The sequence below is a fragment of the Alligator sinensis genome, unplaced genomic scaffold (assembly GCF_000455745.1).
Source record: "Alligator sinensis unplaced genomic scaffold, ASM45574v1 scaffold103_2, whole genome shotgun sequence".
Lineage (NCBI taxonomy): Eukaryota > Metazoa > Chordata > Crocodylia > Alligatoridae > Alligator > Alligator sinensis.
In genome coordinates, this window is record NW_005842166.1 from 882,747 (window position 1) to 901,795 (window position 19,049).

Below are 19,049 nucleotides of genomic sequence, written 5' to 3' on the forward strand. Positions count from 1 at the left end.
CTGAATTATTTTTTTTTGTTCTTTCCCCATTTCCCACCCCCTCTTCTCTCCCAGGACTCCCAGTGGACTGCCAACAGCTCTTCCTAGAAGGGGAGAGGAGCAGTGGGGTGTTCCAGATCCAGCCTCCTGGGGCCCAGCCTTTCAAAGTCCACTGTGACATGACTGCAGGTAAAAGGAAGGCAATGCCATTTAGAGCTTTAGAGCATGGCCTTGCAAACAGCAGCATTGAAATAACTGAACAATCTCTTTCAACCCCAGAAGGCGGCTGGACAGTGATCCAGAGGCGTGTGGATGGCTCTGTGGATTTTGACCAGCTTTGGGAAGCCTACAAAAATGGTTTTGGAGATCTTAATGGTAGGTAGATGGAAGGCTTTTGTTCTGTTTCTATTCTAAGTCTTTGTCATATATTCAGGACAAATTCTTTCCACACCAATGACTCCCCTCCCTCAAGACTCTCCAGAGGTCTCCCCCATAATACAGGGCTGAACTGGTAGGCTCAGCTGGCTTGAAGGGGGTTCCTGATCCTTCTAGGCACTCTGCATACCAGAAAGCAGTGTAGTTTGGAGAGCTCCTAATGTGATTTGTATTCTGGATCAACCTACTCGGGGTCACCCCTGGCTTTGAAACACCATGACACTACATGCTAGTATCTCATGGTTTATATTGTGGATGTGATGACAAAACTAATACGAAGTTCTGTGCATTTCAGGTGACTTCTGGCTGGGCCTGGAGAAAATATATTGCATTGTCCAAAACAGAAGATACAATCTCTTGATCGAACTGGAAGACTGGGAAGGAGAAAAGCAGCTCATTCAATTCCTCTTTAGCCTTGGAGAGGAGAACACAGCCTACACACTCAGCCTCCTTGGACCTGTGTCTGGAGAGCTAGAAAATGCTGTTGGGGACTTTAGACAGTTGCCATTTTCCACACGGGATCAGGACCATGATCTCAAAGCAGACACAAACTGTGCCAAGCACCTATCAGGTCAGTACTGGCAAAGGGAAGCTGCTTACCTGAGTAAGAGCTTGGTTTCCGTCTAAACCTGGGAAGGCAGATGATGCAATCTTCTGTCTGCCCTCGCAGCTGTCTGGACCCCAGTTCTGGCTGCAGAGTTGCAATATGGAGATTAGGCCTGTGCAAAGCAGCTAGTATTTGCTTTGGATTTGGGTGACGGGTGATTCGAATCACTGGACCGAATTGATTCGGCTAAATCTGATTTGGAGTTTCGGCTGCTGCTGAATCACCCAGGCCCATCCCCTGCCCACCCCAGCTCCCAGCACTTGGGAGAGGCGGGGAGCCCTGACTCACCGGGTGCTGCTGGGGGAGGGGGAGAAGGGGGCACAATCCCCACTACCCCACACTGCATGGGGGGGGGCTCTGCATGAGCCCCCCCACCTGCTGTGGTTCTGGCCCTTTTAAGAAAAAGAAACCTGAGGAAAAACCCCCGGACTCACTGTTCCTGCTGGTGGGGGGGGCAATTCCATGCTGCCCTGCACCACATGGGGGGGGCTCTTCCATGAGCCCTCCGGACCCCCAAGGCCACTGCAGTAGCGGTGAGTCCTGGGGCTCTTCTCCCTTTTTTTTAGTTTTTTTCTTAAAGGGCTGGAGCTGCAGCGGGCTGGGGCAGCCGTGGGGGCGTGGAATGAGGCAGTGGCAGGGGGAGGAGTCGGGGGGCGTGGCTTGTGGCAGAGCCCCCCCCCACGCAGTGTGGGGCAGCAGGGATCACCCTCCACCTGGCAGCACCTGGTGAGCAGGACTTTTTTTAAGCACCGGGAGCTGGGCAGGCTGGGGGAGCGGGCAGGGGATGGGGGCTGGCATGGGTCCCCACATGGTCCCCCTCCCCCGCCCCTGGTACTTACCAGCTCCGAGTCTGGCTGCAGCTCCCTACTGCTGCTACTGGGGACTGCCCAAATGATCGGAGCTCTCCAAATCTTTTTCCGGAGTTTCAGAGAGCTTTGAATCAATTCGGACCTTTTAATTGGTCCCCTGATTCAATTCGGATTCGGAGATTTGGCCACCGAATCTAATCGCCACCCAAAGCTTTGCACAGCCCTAGTGGAGATAGGCAGGTTCCAAACAGCTGGAGCACATGGAACTGAAGGTACAACTGATTCTGGCTCTTGTTCCCTGCTTCAGGGTCCTCCAAAGAATGCATATGTAAAAAGAAAAACCCTGCTGAAAACGGGTGAAGTTTTTGTAGTCTCAGTGTTGTTACAAACATAGGACCTGGTCCAGCTTTCCTGATTTGTCTCCTTACTGCTTAGAAACCCTTCAAGTGATGCTGAGGCAAGGTCCATGTCATCATTAAACCTAGCAGAATGCACCCTTTCTGATGGGCTCTGAACACTAAACTGAATCCAGATCAGCACCAAAGCCGCTCTTTTGGGACTCCTTACACTTTTTGGTTCACAGATATAGTTTTGTTAGTGTCATGCCTTCTCCAAGGATAATATAGAAGGTTACATCCAAGTCCTCCCTCTGGATCACCTATTTGGTTGTATATTGCTGTATCTCAGATTTTGAGCTCTCATAGCCAAAGATTGTATGTGGGGTAAGAGAAATCATATTTTTACTAAGTTATTGGATTAGACCTTGTTACTATTACCACCTGCCACAGTCTCCCTCTTTCCAAGAAGTGAGGGTCAAGCTGCTGCCTCTCTGTCTCCATTGTCCAATTACAAAACGGGAAAAACATTTAGCAAATGCCTTTCCCTGCTGCTCAGGTGCATTATCCCAGTGATGCTCAACTTTGGAGACAATAGGAGTTTAAACTGGGATAGAGGGAAGATAAACCATGGAAGTCTGCCTTGCTTCAAGGAGTGAACTTCTGTAGACTTGGGGCTTTTCAGAATACTCTGGACTCCTTAAGACACTTAAAGGGTCTAACTTTCCAAAGCACTGAGAGACCCAACAAGCTGGTGCTTCTGGGGATATCAGGGTGACAGCAACTGCACTGAATCTGAGGTTGACTTTTATCCTGCCCTAAAGAAGTAGGGCTGGAAGGGACCTCCAGAGGTCATCTAGTCCAACCCCCTGCCTGAGGCAGGATCATCCCTATCCAAACCATCACATACAATCATAATCTAAAGTCTACATAAGACTACTGTCAACCCTGACTCAACATAGCCACTGTTTTACCTCTGAAAAATTCCTTTGACTGAAAAATGCTTTTGCATTTCTTTCCTCTTAGGAGGCTGGTGGTTCAGCAGCTGTGGCCATGCCAACCTCAATGGGAAGTACTTCCGTTCCATTCCTCGCCAAAGGCATGAGCGGAAACAGGGAATCTTCTGGAAGACGTGGAAAGGAAGGTATTACCCTCTGAAGTCGACCATCATGAAAATCCAACCCACAGAGCTGGAAGCAGAATCTTAACTTTGCTGCCGCTTAAGACTCGATCAGTCTTATTTTTTGTGGAGCACTGATGGTGAGGCTCCATCTCTTGTGTTTACAGAAAACAAACAACCCCTCCAGCGAGCGTTCGGAGACGTTCCCTCTCACTAACCACCTGTTATCTTGTAGAGACTGTGACATGGAGCAATGCAGTGACTGGCTTTTGTAGGTCAAACAATTTGGGGCTAAAGGCCTGAAAGGATGGGAGCTTCCAGAACTGGGGGGTAGTCCTTGGCAGGGAATAATGCATCTAATGCAGGGGTTAGCAACATTTTTTGGGCTGAATGCCAAAAAACCCCCTGCAACCTGGACTTGGAAGATGTTGGCATGCCAGAGGTGGACAGTGAGGGAGTTGTGAGGGGCCGGATCCTTACTTTGGGGGTGCAGCCCTGGCCGCTTCCCCACTGCGCTCTCCAAGGTGCGCATGGAGCCTCTGCCAGCTACAAGCCGGGCCAGGGCTCCGGACCCCAAAAGAGATGCTCTGAAACAGATGCCCACTCCCTGCCATCCTGTCAATTGAAAGGGCTGGGAGGGAACTTGTGGCAGTACCTTGGCAGCTGCCAGGGCAGCCTGGGTGGCTGGAGGTGCCTTTCCTGGGGGGTTCCCAGCTCAGCAGGGCCATGCAGCACCACCACCCGCTTATGGGGTGTGGGAGCCCACTGCCTCCAGGGCTCTCTGAGGCTCCTGAACTTCCAAGCTGGACCCCACCAGATACCCACAATGGACCCGGCATGGCAGTGGACAGCTGTTGCCAGCTTCCCTTTCCTCAGCCGCGTCCCATTTTCCCAGCAGCTTCTGGGAAATCGCTTCACTCTGGGCACCAGGAGAGCTCTGGGTTGGGCAGCCGGGATAAAACAGGTGTGGGCAGGCGCAGCAGCTGGGCAAGGAGTGCCAGGGGGCATGGCGGGTGATGGGGAGTGCAGTAGCATGCAGCCCAGGCTCGGGGTGGGGGGTAGTCTGGGTGGGGCAGACACTTACCATAGGACATAGTACATAGGGGCAGGCAGGGGGTGCGCTGCATGCAGCCTCCCACTCACGTCTGCAGCTGCTGCTAGCCTATAGCTCCCTCCCACGGGGCAGTCGGGTTGCACATTGCTCTGTGGTGGCAGGGTCAGGGCAGGCAAGTGCTTCAGCAACTGCTCGCAGAAGGGCTCATTGTCAGGGGCACAGAACCACAACTACTGGCCCCTAGCCTGGCTCGGCAGTCCCTGGTCCTTTCCATGGGGCTCCTGGCCATCTGTGCCACTTGCTCTGGCTTCCAGCCTGAGCAGGGGTGCAGGTGGTGCCATGGCTCAGCCTCTGGCCCCAGGGGTGGTAGATGTGGAGGGAGTTGGCTCCACCGCCTCTGCAGCTCAGGGAGTCTGTGGCTTGGCCCGACGCAGCCCCAGGCCGCTCTCCCTACACCCCCCCACCTCTAGGTGCTACCAGCATGGGCTGCTGTTGTGGCAGGTCCCTGTCTCTGCTAAATGGAGGAGGAAAAGGGTAGGATCGGAGATGCCTCCCAGCTGCCTGCCACAGGCAGCCTGTGCTCTGGGCAGCTGCTACTTGCCATAGAGCCTGGGCTGCTCACAGCAGGGCTGCCAGCCTTCCTGCCACCTGCTGCAAGCAGCCTGGGCTCCATGGCTACTGGCTGCTCCCCAGAGCCTGGGCCAGCTGTGGCTTGCCAAGCAAAATGGCCTCATGTGCCATGCTCTGGCACACGTGCCAGGCGTTGCCAACCCAATGTAGTGCATGCAACTGAGGTAGAAGTTGCAGACTTCCTACTGTTGCCAGGAGTTAATGATGCGCAGAGCTTTCTGTCCTGTTTGATTAGCTGCATTTGCTCCTACAGCTGGCTTGATGAGCTTACTGTCCCTGCACAGAAGCCAGGAAAAGGTGAGGTGCATGGGGGAGTGTTCTTTCACCTTGATCAAAGCAGTATGGCACGGGGACCCTTGTGGCCCTTATTCCTTTCCTTGCACTGCTACCAGAAACTGAAGATGCATCCATTCTCTCCAGAACAGCTGGGAAGAGATTTTCCTCTCTCCCATACTACCATGCAACTGAGCTGTGGTAGCTGGAGAAGAGGGTAGCACATATGACTCGTATCTGGTATCTCACTTCTAATGACTCCCTGCCCTGCTGTGTAGGGGCCTCCTTTCTGTCAAACATCCCTTCTTCCATTTTCTTCCATAGAGAAGGTTCTCAAGACCCACACTGAGGAAGGGGAGCCCAGGTCACCTAGGTTCTGCACTCTGAAAGGTCATCAGAGACTTAACTAAGTTTGAACATACTTGGGTAGTTGGAGGAAAAAGTGGCATTACTGGGAGAGATGCTATGGCCTGTTGCACAGGAAGTCAGACAAGATCATAGAAGTTCCTTCTGGCTTTGGTCTAGGACCAGTGAACTCCATCTGGAGCCCATTGCTACTGCTCTGAGATGCCTAGAGTGCCTTGGAGCACAGAATGCCCTTGATGCCCCCTGGGGCAAGGGACCAATCCTGCCTCTCCAACCTGAATCCTCGGACTGGGATATACTGGCCTAATAACCTTAATCCCGATTTTTTTTTTTTTTCCTTAGAAGGCTCCCGAATCCCTTTGTGTAAAGAGGATACTGTTGCCCTGCTGTAACCTGTAAGCAGTTTGCTCTAGAAAGCAAGAGAGAGTAGGGTTCCCTCAGGTGGCAGAACCAGCAAGGAGAGTAGCATTAGTCTCAACAAGTGTATCCCATAAATACTGCAAATGTTTCCAGTATTTTTATATTGAAATTTGGGGACATGTTTTAAAGAAAGGGTACAGGAAGGTTGCCTAATCTCTGGTGACCACAGGTAAAACCATAATTATTGAAAAGCTGTTACAGGCCAAGTTTCCATCTTGGGAGTTCCCAAGCATCCAGCCCTATTTAAGTCATATTGACTGACTCTTGCTAGAGCTCTTTAGCTGCTGAATATTGTAAATAGTGGTTTGTAGAATGCTGGATCTTTTTAATGAATTTGCTGTTTAATTTGTTTCTATATTTAAATGCAGTGTTTAATAAAAATGTGGTGTAATTTATAAATGTTGACTTTGGAAAAACAGTAGTAGTTTGTGTATTTTCCACTTTTTGTACTAAAAATCTGACTTTTTCTGAATAAAAACAAACCTGTACATATTCCAGGGATTCTATGTGAAATTATTTTTATTATTTTTAATGAAGGCTAATTAAAAGTAGCTGGAGCTGTCTGGCATACTGCTAAGCAAGAGACTCTTATTACTCCAGGAGACTCTAGAAAAGAGACTCTGATTACTATAGGATGTGTTAGATCCTCTGTTATTTGGGGTATCGGATCTCTAATCTCTGTTTAATAAGAGATCTAGATGACCTGCTCCACAGCAGACACTGCTATTAAAGCATACAACAATGCATGCATTCTGAGTGAATTGTATCACTCGAACAGAATGCACCCAAGAGTGCTAAAGGAATTGGCTGGCGTATGGCGAGGATATTCAAGAACTTGTGGCAATCGGGCAAAGTGCCTAACAATTGGAAGAGGGCCAATGTGGTACCTCTCTTCAAGAAAGGGAAGAAGGAAGATCCAGGGAACTACAGGCCAATCAGTTTGACCTCAATTCCTGGAAAGATCTTGGAGAAATTCATCAAGGAAACCATTAACAACAGGCTAACATAAGGTAATGTTCTGAGAGAGAGCCAACGCAGTTTCGTTGCAGGTAGGTCTTGTCTGACCAATCTCATTTCCTTCTATGACTGGGTGATGCATCACCTGAACAAAGGCAACGAGGAAGATATCATGTTTTTGGACTTCAAGAAAGCCTTTGACCTGGTGTCCCATGATGTCCTCATGGAAAGATTTGGGAATTGCAGCCTCAACAATTTCACGGTCCGATGGCTGGGGAACTGGCTCCGTGGATGGACCCAGAGAGTGATAATGGATAGAACCAAGTCAACGTGGCACACGGTGACTAGTAGCGTCCCCCAGGGCTCTGTTCTTGGACCTGAACTCTTCAATGCATTTATAAACAATCTGGACTGGCTAAGTTCACTGACGACACCAAGCTATGGGAAAGTGTGGTCACCCTAGAGAATAGGCTGGCAATCCAGGCTGATCTCGACAGGCTTACAAGGTGGTCGGATCAAAACCTGATGGTATTCAACACAGAGAAATGCAAGGTGCTCCACCTCCAGGAGAAAAAACCCACACCACACTTTTAGGCTTGGCAATGCTACACTCGCTAGCACCACGACTGAAAGGGACTTGGGGGTCATGATTGCCCACAAGATGAACATGAGCCACCAATGTGATGCCACAGCCAGCAAAGCAAACAAAACCCTGGCTTGCATCTACCGATGCATCTCAAGCAAGGCCCAGGAAGTCATCCTCCCACTTTACTTGGCCTTGGTGAGACCACAGCTGGAATACTGTGTCCAGTTCTGGGCTTCATAATTCAAGAAGGATGTGGAGAAGCTCAAGAGAGTCCAGAGAAGAGCCACACAAATGATTAGAGGACAAGAGAGCAGGCCTTATGAGAACAGGATGAGAGACATGGGACTCTTCAGCCTAGAAAAGCGCAGGCCCAGGGGTGACTTGGTGGCAGCTTATAAGTATATAAGGAGTGTGCATCAGGAACTGGGAGAACATCTGTTCATCAGGGCACCCCAAGGGAAGACAAGATCCAACCGTCACAAACTCCTGGAAGTCAGTTTTAGGCTGGACATAAGGAAAAAATTCTTTACTGTCCGAGTCCCCAGGGCCTGGAATAGACTCCCCCCAGATGTGGTGCAAGCAGCTACTCTGGATACTTTAAAAAAACACTTGAATGCCAACCTTTTTGGGATCATTTGACCCCAGCAAACCTGCCTATGGCAGGGTGGGGGCTGGACCCGATGATCTTGCGAGGTCCCTTCCAGCCCTAATGTCTATGAAATCTATTAAATCACGCATACGTAACTTTAACTGAAAACAGTTATCTAAATAGCCATAAACAAACTAATGAACTAGAGAAATGACAGGCGGCGTCCACACAAACTGAACAGACTTAAGTAAGGTATGAGCAGGAACATCTTTAATCACCATTTGGGAAGATGAGGAATAACTAACAGACACTCCCTCAGCTTGACGAAGAGCACTTGTGCCCTAAAGCTTGCTAAGAAGAATTTTTCCAACAAAACAAAATGGAATTGAGAGCAGAAAGGGAAATGGCAAACACTCCAGTCAACCTTTTATCATGCATCCGTTATCATGAGTTGCAACAAATTAAACAGCTCTTTCCAGTGGGAAAAGAAATTACGTATTTCCAGATGCCTCTGGGATGACTCAAGCTGATAAAGGCAATCTGAGCTTTTAAAGGATTCATCTTGGAAAAAAGGAGTACGTGCATCAGCATCAGTTCTATGCTACAATGCAGTGGGTGACTTACTTCTCTCTCCTACCTGGAGTTTGCAATGTAATTTTCCTCTGCTACTCTGAGGACCCCTTCTTCTTTTGCTTTGAGAGGGGGAAAAAACCTGGAATGAAATAACATCCCCAAATGTTTTTCTTACCAGACCTCAGGATCTCATATAACCCATTACACATGCACAAAATTTAGCCCAAGCTAAACCCTCGTACCAGAGGCCCAATGTGCTGACTTTGGTTCCCTTTCTGTAAGTCCCTAGACCAGGGGTAGGCAACGTTTTTTGGCCGGAGTGCCGAAAAAACCACAACGTCTACCTTGGAAGGTGCTGGAGTGCCGGCATGCCAGAAAAACAAAAGGGGGGTGGTGTACATGGCAGGACACACTGCATGTTTGTATATTTAATAATCATAAATGTTGCCTTCGTTGTGTATTCCTTTTTTGTTGAGCATGTTGCAATGAGAGAGAAAAAAAGAGACGAGAGAAAGAGGAGAGAGAAAAAGGAGAGCAGAGAGAGAACCAGGCATGCGCACACAGAGAACCACGTGGACAAACACAGAGAATCAGAACACACCCAGAACAGATGCATGCACACACACATACAGCACCAGACACGTGTGCACACACAGACGCACAGGACCAGACCGAGGCAGACAAATGCAGAGAACCAGATGTGTGGGCACGGGGAGCTCGGCTCCTGGGCCACTGGACAAAGTCCACTCCGAGGCATGTGTGCACCCGCCAGTACGGAGCTAATGTCGGAGCCCAGAACAGATATTTGTAGCTTCCCGGCTACAGCCAGCCCAGGCTCTGGGTAGCTGCTGCCAACCACGGCAGGGCTTGCAGCCGCCCAGCTGCCTTCTGGGACCAGCCCGGGTTTTGTGGCTGGCATCAGCTGCCTAGAGCCCAGACCGGCGGTGGCGTGCCGAGCAAAATGGCCTCTTGTGCCATGCTCGGCACACGTGCCGGGGGTCGCTGACCCTGCCCTAGACAAAGGAGACTGTAACATTTTACAAAAGACTAGAGACATAACACGATCTTCCAGTGCTCAGGGCAGTGGGGGGCGGGAGGGTGAGAATTATGATGAGCACTTGCGGGGTGCGCGGAGGAAGGGAGAAGGAGAGGAGTCCTACCTGCCAGAGCTCTCTCCACGTGAGCAGAAGCTGCTACTGCTCTGTTATAGCAGCACCAGCTCCATGAGCTGCCACTGAGGGACAGGCAGTGGCTCAGGATCCCTGGGGGCTGCCCATAGTGCTCTGTTTGCTCCTACACCGGGCTGTGCATCTTGTGGGAAAGCTTCTGGAGGGGCATCATTTCACCTTCCCCTCCCTCCCCCAATACACTGCTGGGCATGGGGCTCCTCTTGCCTGGCTCCTATGGCTGGACTGGTCCTGCAATGGCAGACTCCTAGGGGGAGGGAGCCATAGTGAGGCCTAGCCAGTTGATCTGATTCCTGGCTGGCTGGACAGTTTAGAGTTGGCAGAACATTCATTTCTGGGTCCTGATCTAGCTAGTCCTCTCATCGCTGCAAAGGATGATACTCTGATGCGCACACAAAGAAAACGATTCTACAAATGAGCAGCGCTACTGCACCTTTCAAGGCACACATCGATCTCCAAAGAAAAACCAGCTTTTAGTAGTCCATTTTTGGAGGAAAGAGGGAGCTGAATCCTGTTGTGAATCAGAATTCCTTTTGAATCTCCAGCTCATACATTTCGCAAGAGATCACTGAATTTTGATTTTTAATCCTCTCAATGCAAATGAAAGATAAAAGAGCTCCCTCTAGTGATAGTAAGTGATAGAACAAAATATACAGCCCCAAAGTCCAGCAAGAGAGGGCAGAGGGGAAAGGTAGCTTGAGCCAGGGACTAGTGAACAGTCAAGAAAAGATGGACTTGGAAAGGTGAGAGTGTCAGGCTCCGAGATGCACAGGCTGGCAAAAGGTATTTGGGATGCCTGGAGCCAATGTCCATACACAGATCAGAGTTGGTGTTTACTGTAGAAGATACCAGGGAAATTCCTATGGTAGATCAGTCCTTTCTAGTAGATGGGTCTGAAGAGTTGGACCACATTGAAGTGACAACAGAGGAAATTTTAGAACAAATTGATACATTAAATACCAGTAAATTACTGGAACTGAATGGCATTCACCCAAAAGTTCTGTAGGACTGCTGGCAATAGCATGTAACCCAGGGGTGGGCAAAATATGACCTGTGGACCAGATCTAGCCCATAGCATGAGTCTACCCAGCCCTCAGCAGGTCCCTTGGTCCCCGCTCCTGGTCCAGGCATGAAGAACAGCTCAGGCTGTGGCGCGTGCATGGAGTGTTTAATGTGTTTGGCCCCAGGCCACTTAGAAATTGGACAACCCTTAGTTGGGTTAAAACCTGGGATATAACAAGTAAGTAATAACTAACAAGGATTTGTGAAGAGCAAGTAATGCTGGACAGGATAACAGACCCTTGTGAACAGGGGAGAAACATTTTGATATGGCCTAGATGGATTTTAGTCCAAACACTAACATCCTGTATGATATCCTCTTAGTACACTAAGGAAATATAGTTTAGAGAAAACTGATGTAAGGTGAGTGTATAATCAGTTGTAAAATTATACTGAAAGGTTGCATCTACATGAGATGTCTGCTGCACAGGTGACTACACACTTGATTGTCAATGGGGCTCTCTCTTTGGGTGGGGAGAAAGGTGGTTATGCCACAACTCTGCTCCATTTTGAGGGCTGGGGTAACTGTCCAGGGGCCTCTCAATGTAGTTGCCTACCCTCTAGTAGTCAGTCCTAGCTTGCTGACCCTTCCCTCATCTGAAGTGCCTACATGTCTCTTATGGTATTGAAATTAAGGTAGCAAGCCCTCAGTCCTGTAGGAGAGTTCCTCTCTTTATACATAGCTCTGGGTCACCTTTGCCCAGTCCCCTTTGGTCCCATGGGCTTCCTGGCTCCAATCAGCAGTCATTTGGGGCATATTCTCCCCAGTTTGGCTGTTTGAGTAGACCAGAATACAACAGCTTGAGTCAGGTGTGGATTAGCACCCAGGCTGGTTACTGTCTCTCCCTCTTGATGCTTATAATTCATACCACCTCTCATTCCCAGTGGTCCCAGTGGGTTTGGCTGCCCTGCCTTCAGTCAGTCCCAGTGTGCTCGGCCACCCTGCTCCCAATCCAGTCACGGTGCTTTTTCCCTGGCTCCTCTGATTTCCACCCCAAACTGCTGTGGGTTTCTCTGCCATAGCTCTTCCTTCTGGGCCTACCTAGCAATTCCAGTTCCCAGTGCTGCTTCCACCAGTCGGCACCAGGGAGTTCCTGCCTCCAACTCTGTGTGGGCCAGACTGGTCCTCTTTGCTGATGGTGCTGGGCTTATGTCCCCAAACTCACCCCTTCTGGCCTATCAGCAGCTCACTTTAAAATCACAGCCCTGCAATTTTTTACTCTTACTCTGATTCTCTAGTAGCAGGACAGGGGCCTGTACAGCTGGGTCACCTGGCTCTGAAGGTGACCTTCAGAGCCAGGATACCCTACCTGGCTTAGCAGGTGCAGGTAGGGTATCAAAATCCAGCTACCACAACTGTTCCTCTTCTCAGAAATGGTAAGAACTAAGGTCAGAGGTCAGGAATCAAACTGTCTGGAGCAAGGCCATTCTGAAGCAGGTCTACTGAACAGCATGAAGGTCATTGCTTCAAGTGGGCTTTAGTAAGGGATCTGCTGCTTAATCAGGAGGCATACAGACATGGCTAGCCTAATGGCCCCCGTCAGCACTTCTGTGCCAACGAGAGGCTCCTAACAGTCACTTTCTATCAGGGTAGCAGTGGGGAACTCTGTGGCAGTGGCCCATGCTGTTATTTTGCTGATAGTGGTGAATATTGGTGCACAACTATCAAGAGTGGTCAGGGGCAGAAAACACATCAGTTTTTTAATGATCTCTGAAAGCTGACAAGGAGAGTCAGAAGGAAGGCAAGGAAACCTTACCTAGCTCTGAATTGTTGAAAGGTGCCTGACATGACATGGTATGCTTACTGTGCATGTCCGGGTTAGTGGGGCATTTGGCATGGGAACTAATACAAGTGGCCAGGATCAATATGGATTTCTCTGTCAAAGTGTCATGGTAGCAAACCCTCATCCAACAGCTAGACAATTGGTCCTCAGTAGCTGGACAACATCTTATGTGAGTACTCTTCAGCAGGGTAGAGGATTATCCTTTGAGCATATACTGCTTCCTTGTCATTGTAGTTGCAGGGCACTGGTGTGTCCTCTTCTATCCTGATTTTGTTTGATATGCTGCAAGGTGTTCTTGGTGTTTTTAGTTTTGTGCCTTGTACTTAACACACAGAACAATACTCATTGAGTACCACCATAATGCCTGTATATCTTGGGTACCCGAAACTTTAGCTGAGAACTTCACAACGCAAGCACTGATGTCACCATTGGACAGATGGGAAGGTGAACAACAGTGAACCTAAGACCCAGTCCGTCAAAGGTAATTTGGGGCCCAGATAAAATCAGTGCAATGTTTGCATCTAAAATCTTTTTGAGGATCTGGGCCTAAGCGACTTGCCAACAATAAAATCAGAAGCTCATGACAGAGCAGAACCACACCCAAGTCTTCCACAGATTAGCATCTAAACCACTAAGTCACGTGCCCCAAAGAAATGACAAAAACAAATCCAATCAAAAAAACCTTTTCTCCACCAGTTTCTTAACCCTCAATTTCCAGTGATATAAAAACCCCTCCTAATTCTTCAACCTATCAGAAAAACCTTCAGTAGAATAAAGATAAATAAGATCTGTTTATTTCTAATATACAAAACAACCTGAAAAAGCTATTTAATAAACAACCAATCAGGGTTTTCTGGTGGATCAGGAGGAAGAGGAGAGGGAAGTCATAGTCTTCACTGAGGATGCTGATTCAAAACATGTTTACTACCTAGTAAACTGACTTTACTGTAATAAGGTGGGCCAGGCATGTGATGCCCAGCCCTGTGTAGTAAATCACTCAAATGCAAGTGAAGTTATCGCTTAAAATGCATAGGAAGTGCTTCAGAGGAAGTCCGGGAAAAACAGCAACAGAAACAGAGGTCAAGTAAAGCATTCATAAGGGAAAAAAATCTTCCTGGCTCCTAGAGGCAATCAGCATAATCCCTGCAGCATGAGATCGCCAGACATCTCCAGCACAGAAATTGCATAGAGAAGGTAGGGAGAATGGAAACAACAATGACCAGAGGTATGGAGCAGCTGCTATACCAGGAGTGACTAAAAAAGCTAGGGCCCCTTGTTTTGGAAAGGAGTAGGCTGAGTAGGGTTATGATAAAGGTCTATAAAATCGTGGAGAGTGTCAATAAAGTGACTAGGAAATTGTTATTCACAAAGCCCCAGATTATAAGGACTAGGGGGCACTGAAATAAACACGAGAAATGTTTAAAACACGCAAGAGGAAGTACGTCCTTACACTGCATACGTAACTTGTGGAAGTTGTTGCCACAGAAGGTTGCAGAGGCAGATAGTATAACTAGGGTTAAAAAAGGATTAGACAGATTTATGCAAGACAGGTCCATTAATAGGTATTGCATAAAGCAATCCGGGATCATCTGACATCCCTAAACCCATGACAGATGATGCCAGGGATGATATGACGAGGGATGGATTATGCTAAATTTGGGTGTGATTCTGCACCTACTCTCTCTGTAAAGCATCTTTTGCTGCCACTACTAGAAGTTGATTTATTTACTACATGCAAATGTTGGGCCTAAGCCCACCAGGAAACTATAAGCGGTTAGAGGGGTACCTCTAACCCTGTACAAACTGAATAGTGGGGACAACAGATGAAAGAACAACAGGAGTGCAAGTCAAAAGTTAATAATTAGGGTCCCAAGGGGGAGGGGGGGACACTGAGCAGGCTAGTGCCTGCTGCCCCTCGAATGCATCTAAGCAGCCTCTGGACTCTGCTCAATGAAACTCTGCCAGGAGACATGCACAGATGAGAGAAAGGTAGGCAGCCTCATAGTTACCCAGGTTCCCCATAGACAGCACCATATTGGAGGTAGAAAGCTGGGCTAGACAGACCATTGGTCTGACCCAGGACAGAACTTTTCACATTCTTACATTCCTCTGATTTTTTCAATACCAGAAAAAAATTATCAGCCACAAATTTCATGAGCGTGCATTTAGATCTTGCACCAAGGTCACTAACAAAAATGTTAAACAGAACAGGCCCCAGAACTGATGCCTGAAGAATGCCATTAGCAACCCCATTCCAGTCTGAAATCTCCATTTTTAACATAATCAACCGCAGGCTACCTTTTAGCTACTCCTTTTCTACCTTGTGATTTTATGATTTTTCAGAGAGGCACAATACCAATTGTTTGCTTAAATCTAGATCAGGGGTGTTAAATATCCAGATTCTGTGCCAGAGTTGGCTCACAGAGCAAGCAGCTTCATCCAGCCTACAGGGCTGGGGAAGGAGACTAGGGAATTTTGTGGACCATCTAGTCCCCATTAGGTGTCACGTCCTGGGGCAGAATTTAGGGTCCCCAGTGGATATGTCCCTCTGGCTCCCTGGCCCATCATAGAAATCATAGAAAATCAGGGTTGGAAAGGCCCTCAGGAGATCATCTAGGCCAACCCCCTGCTCAAAGGACCATCCAAAACTAGATCAATCCAGCCTTCTACATGGGTCTTAAAAACCTCCAAGGATAGAAAGTCCACAACCTCTCTGGGTAACCTGTCCCAGTGTTTTACTATTCTTCCAGTGAGAAAATTCTTCCTATTATTTAACCTAAACTTCCCTTGCTACAACTTGAGCCCATTGCTCCTTGTTCTGCCATCTGCTACCACTGAGAGCAGTCCAGCTCCATCCTCTTTTGAACCCCCCTTCAGGCATTTGAAGGCTGCTATCAAATCACCCCTCTGTCTTCTCTTCTGCAGACTAAGCAAGTCCAGTTCTTGCAGCCCCTGAACCATTTTTGTTGCCTTCTGCTAGACTCCCTCCAATTTGTCCACATCCTTTCTGCAGTGGGAGCCCAAAACTGAACAGAGTACTCCAGATGTGGCTTTACCAGTGCTGAACAATCACTTCCCTTGACTTGCTGGCAACACACCTACCAATGCAGCCCAGTATGCCATTAGCCTTCTTGGCAACAAGGGCACACTGCTGGCTCATATTCAGCTTATTGTCCACTGTAACTACCAGGTCCTTTTCTGCAGAGCTGCTGCCCAGCCAGTCAGCCCCCCAGCCTGTACTGATGCATGGGATTGTTCCATCCTAAGTGCAGGACTTTGCACTTGTCCTTGTTGAACCTCATGAGATTTATTTTGGCCCAATCCAATTTGTCTAGGTCACTCTGAATCCTAGCCCTTCCTCCCAGCCTATCTACTACTCTGCTCAGCTTGGTGTCATCTGCAATCACTACTGCCTTATTGCCTCTGCAGCCCTGTGCTGAATCCATCATCACTCTTTGCCCCATTCTGGATTCATTACTGCTGGCCCTAACACAGGCATCCAGGGCATTTATGCACATGTTCCTGGCTTGTGGAAGGGGCACTTTAAATAGAGTGAGTCCAAAAGCTGCTCTAAATTAAAGCATCTGGAGCACCTCATGTATCAGCATCCCTGCACTTCAAAATGGCAGTGGGGTGCTTTAAGTAAAGCTCATCAAACACTGATACACGCGATGCTGGAGGCTGCTGGAGCATGGTAATTACCACACTCCAGCAGACTCAATTAATCAAGTCGGCTCCAATACACTGTAATTTCAGTGAGTCAGAGCAGACTCACTGCATGCATATAGGTGCCCAGTGTGCCTTGAGCTAGATCTAGCCTACACAGAGCCCTGCAGTCCTGGGCACCAGGTGAGCTTCAGACCCCTGATTTAGGTAAATTAGGTCCACTGTATTACCCTTCTCTAAGTTATTGTTCTGACATGAACTCCTTTGGACATGGGCAGATCTAGGATTTTGAAAATCCTAGCACTGCAGATGGTATGTTACATCATCACATACAACACAACCTATTTTTCTCCAGTTAGAGAGAAACTAGAAGCTTTACTAAGATATTGTGTCATTAGTCCTGTAGTCATTATAGTTAAATGTGCATATCTTATTAAGATTCACAAAACAAAATCTAGTCTTCCTGAGCATCTTGACAGTGCCTCCTATACTTCACTGTTAGTCATTTCTACACCCGAGTTAATATTACCACACCAGATTTAACCTGAGTTTTTAACTAGCGGTACAAGCAATCTGCAGGGCTGTGAAAAATATGAGGCATAATCAGGAACGGCTAATAGACAGCAAAATTGCAGAAGAAAGGATAGTTTGAATAGAGGAACATCAAGTCCATTAAAAAAGATAGCAGGTCCTTAACGCTTGCAGAGTGGACAAATATTAGCAGGAATCAGAGGGCTTAGCTTAGGAGTCATGAAGTCAATTGACACTCTCAGCACTTTCTTAGTAGAAATGCCACTGCCCTTGACAAGCAATTGGTTTTAAAGTATGGGTGGGTCAAGAATTAAAAAGAGATGACTGCACTACTGCACGCTCCTGGATCCACCTCTGCCTTTGGATAAAATTATATCGCATCTTGTCTTATTTTCTTTTACCTCCATCTCTCTATTTTTTCCTTCAATCTGTTCTAAAATCATGCATAATACTAAAGTCATACTAATGGGCCTGTAATTACCTGGGACCATTTTTTTTCACCTTTCTTGAATAAAGTCACTATCGTTGCTATTCTCCAGTAACAGGGTACTACACCTGAACTGACAGATCAGTGCCACAGGAATTGCTTTTTCATGTGCCATTCTTTCAGCATTCTGGGGTGGAGAATATTTGGTCGTACCATATTTCCTCACAAGAAGCAAGCTAAGTCTTGCATTCATATCACGTGTGGTAGTTTTAATGACCAATTCTTCATCCCCATTTTGTACTTTACCACTATCTTCACTTGCTTCCTCATCCATATTGAAGACCGAGTGTTCATTCAGTCCTCAGGACATATCTAGATTGTCCTTTATCTCTATCCTATTGTCAGGGTATAAAAGGTTTCCTTCCTAGTTCTTTTTCATTTATATGACTGACAGACCTTTTGCTATTTTTTGATTTTCATTGCAAGTTTGAACTCATGCAGGCCTTTGGGCATTACCACTTCCTTTCTGTACTTTCTGACCTGTGAAAGACCTCTCTCCTTACTGATCAATCTTTATTATCCATTCCTTGTATATCTTAATGCCTGGATAATGCGCTAGTTTGTCCAGTTTGGCCTGTAACATTTCCCTATCCACATTTTCCAGATAGTACTTGTGGTTTTGATTTGCATGGCTCATCTGCATTTAAATCCCCTGAACCCTGAATCCAACTGGTCCCTTGAACTAATTTCCTTGGTTGCTCAAAGTTTGCTCTTCTGAAATCCAAACCCCAGTTGCAGACCTGTTTTGGTTACCTTGCAATTTAGACAGAACAGCTCATAATTACTGGAAAGTCATCTTGAATCAAGAAGTGACCCTCTGTAAGGTGGTTATTATTTAATAAAAATCAAATCTAAAATAGTATTGACTCTTGTTCGTTGCACGACCATTCAACAAGAAAAGTATTGGCCGTCTTACCCCAAATACCGTGCCCGACCACTACCAGTAACATTTGTTATCCTGTCTATATCAGCCTAGTTCCAGTGTCCCCGAATTACCCAGTATTACTAATTTCTCCTGCGAGGCCAGAGACACCTCTCTCCATATTCCAGTCTGACCCAGGTAGTATAATAAAACCAAACACATTCCCTACGGTAACCTGGTTATTACTGTCTCTGTGTAAGCAAGTTGCATAGGGACTGGATATGGTCAATCCCTGGAAGGAAAATAGGAGTGGGATGGGAAACAGGGCTGTGCAAAATTTTGCTGGCAGTTTCATTTCAACGTGGTTTCGACTCGTTTCGCACAGCCCTAATAGGAAACTAGGTTGAGAAACGAAGAGAGAGATGAGAGAGCGATAACAGGCGGCTGGAAAGAGTTTGAACCCCCGCTCCTTCGCCGCCGTGTGCAGAGGATGGTGGCGCGCTCCCATCCGAGCCGCAGAAACAAGAGCCCGGGCGTGACGCGTGCTCTGCTCCCCTTTGGACCCCAGACCCGAGCACCAGGGTGGAGGCATCACGCTCGTCCTGCGAGCTCAGCCCCCCTCAACGCAACCCGGACATCTCGACTGACTGAAGGCAGCGTGGCGATGCCCGAGCTGGGAACTGAGCCCCGCCACGCACCTCCTTTCTTTTAAGGAGCCCCTGCCCCCGCGGCCCCTCGCT

General features: G+C 47.9%; 1 protein-coding gene across 1 annotated transcript in view; it reads left to right on the top strand.

Annotated features, from left to right (window-relative positions):
* The window catches only part of ANGPTL4 (angiopoietin like 4), a 22,798-nt gene extending 16,283 nt beyond the window's left edge, over window positions 1–6,515 (top strand). The window contains exons 4-7 of the mRNA XM_014520877.2: window positions 55–168; window positions 259–354; window positions 710–985; window positions 3,192–6,515. Coding sequence (XP_014376363.1) covers window positions 55–168; window positions 259–354; window positions 710–985; window positions 3,192–3,373 — 668 coding nt within the window. The 3' untranslated portion in view covers window positions 3,374–6,515. The remainder of the gene's footprint in view (window positions 1–54; window positions 169–258; window positions 355–709; window positions 986–3,191) is intronic.
* Window positions 6,516–19,049: the final 12,534 nt, after the last annotated feature.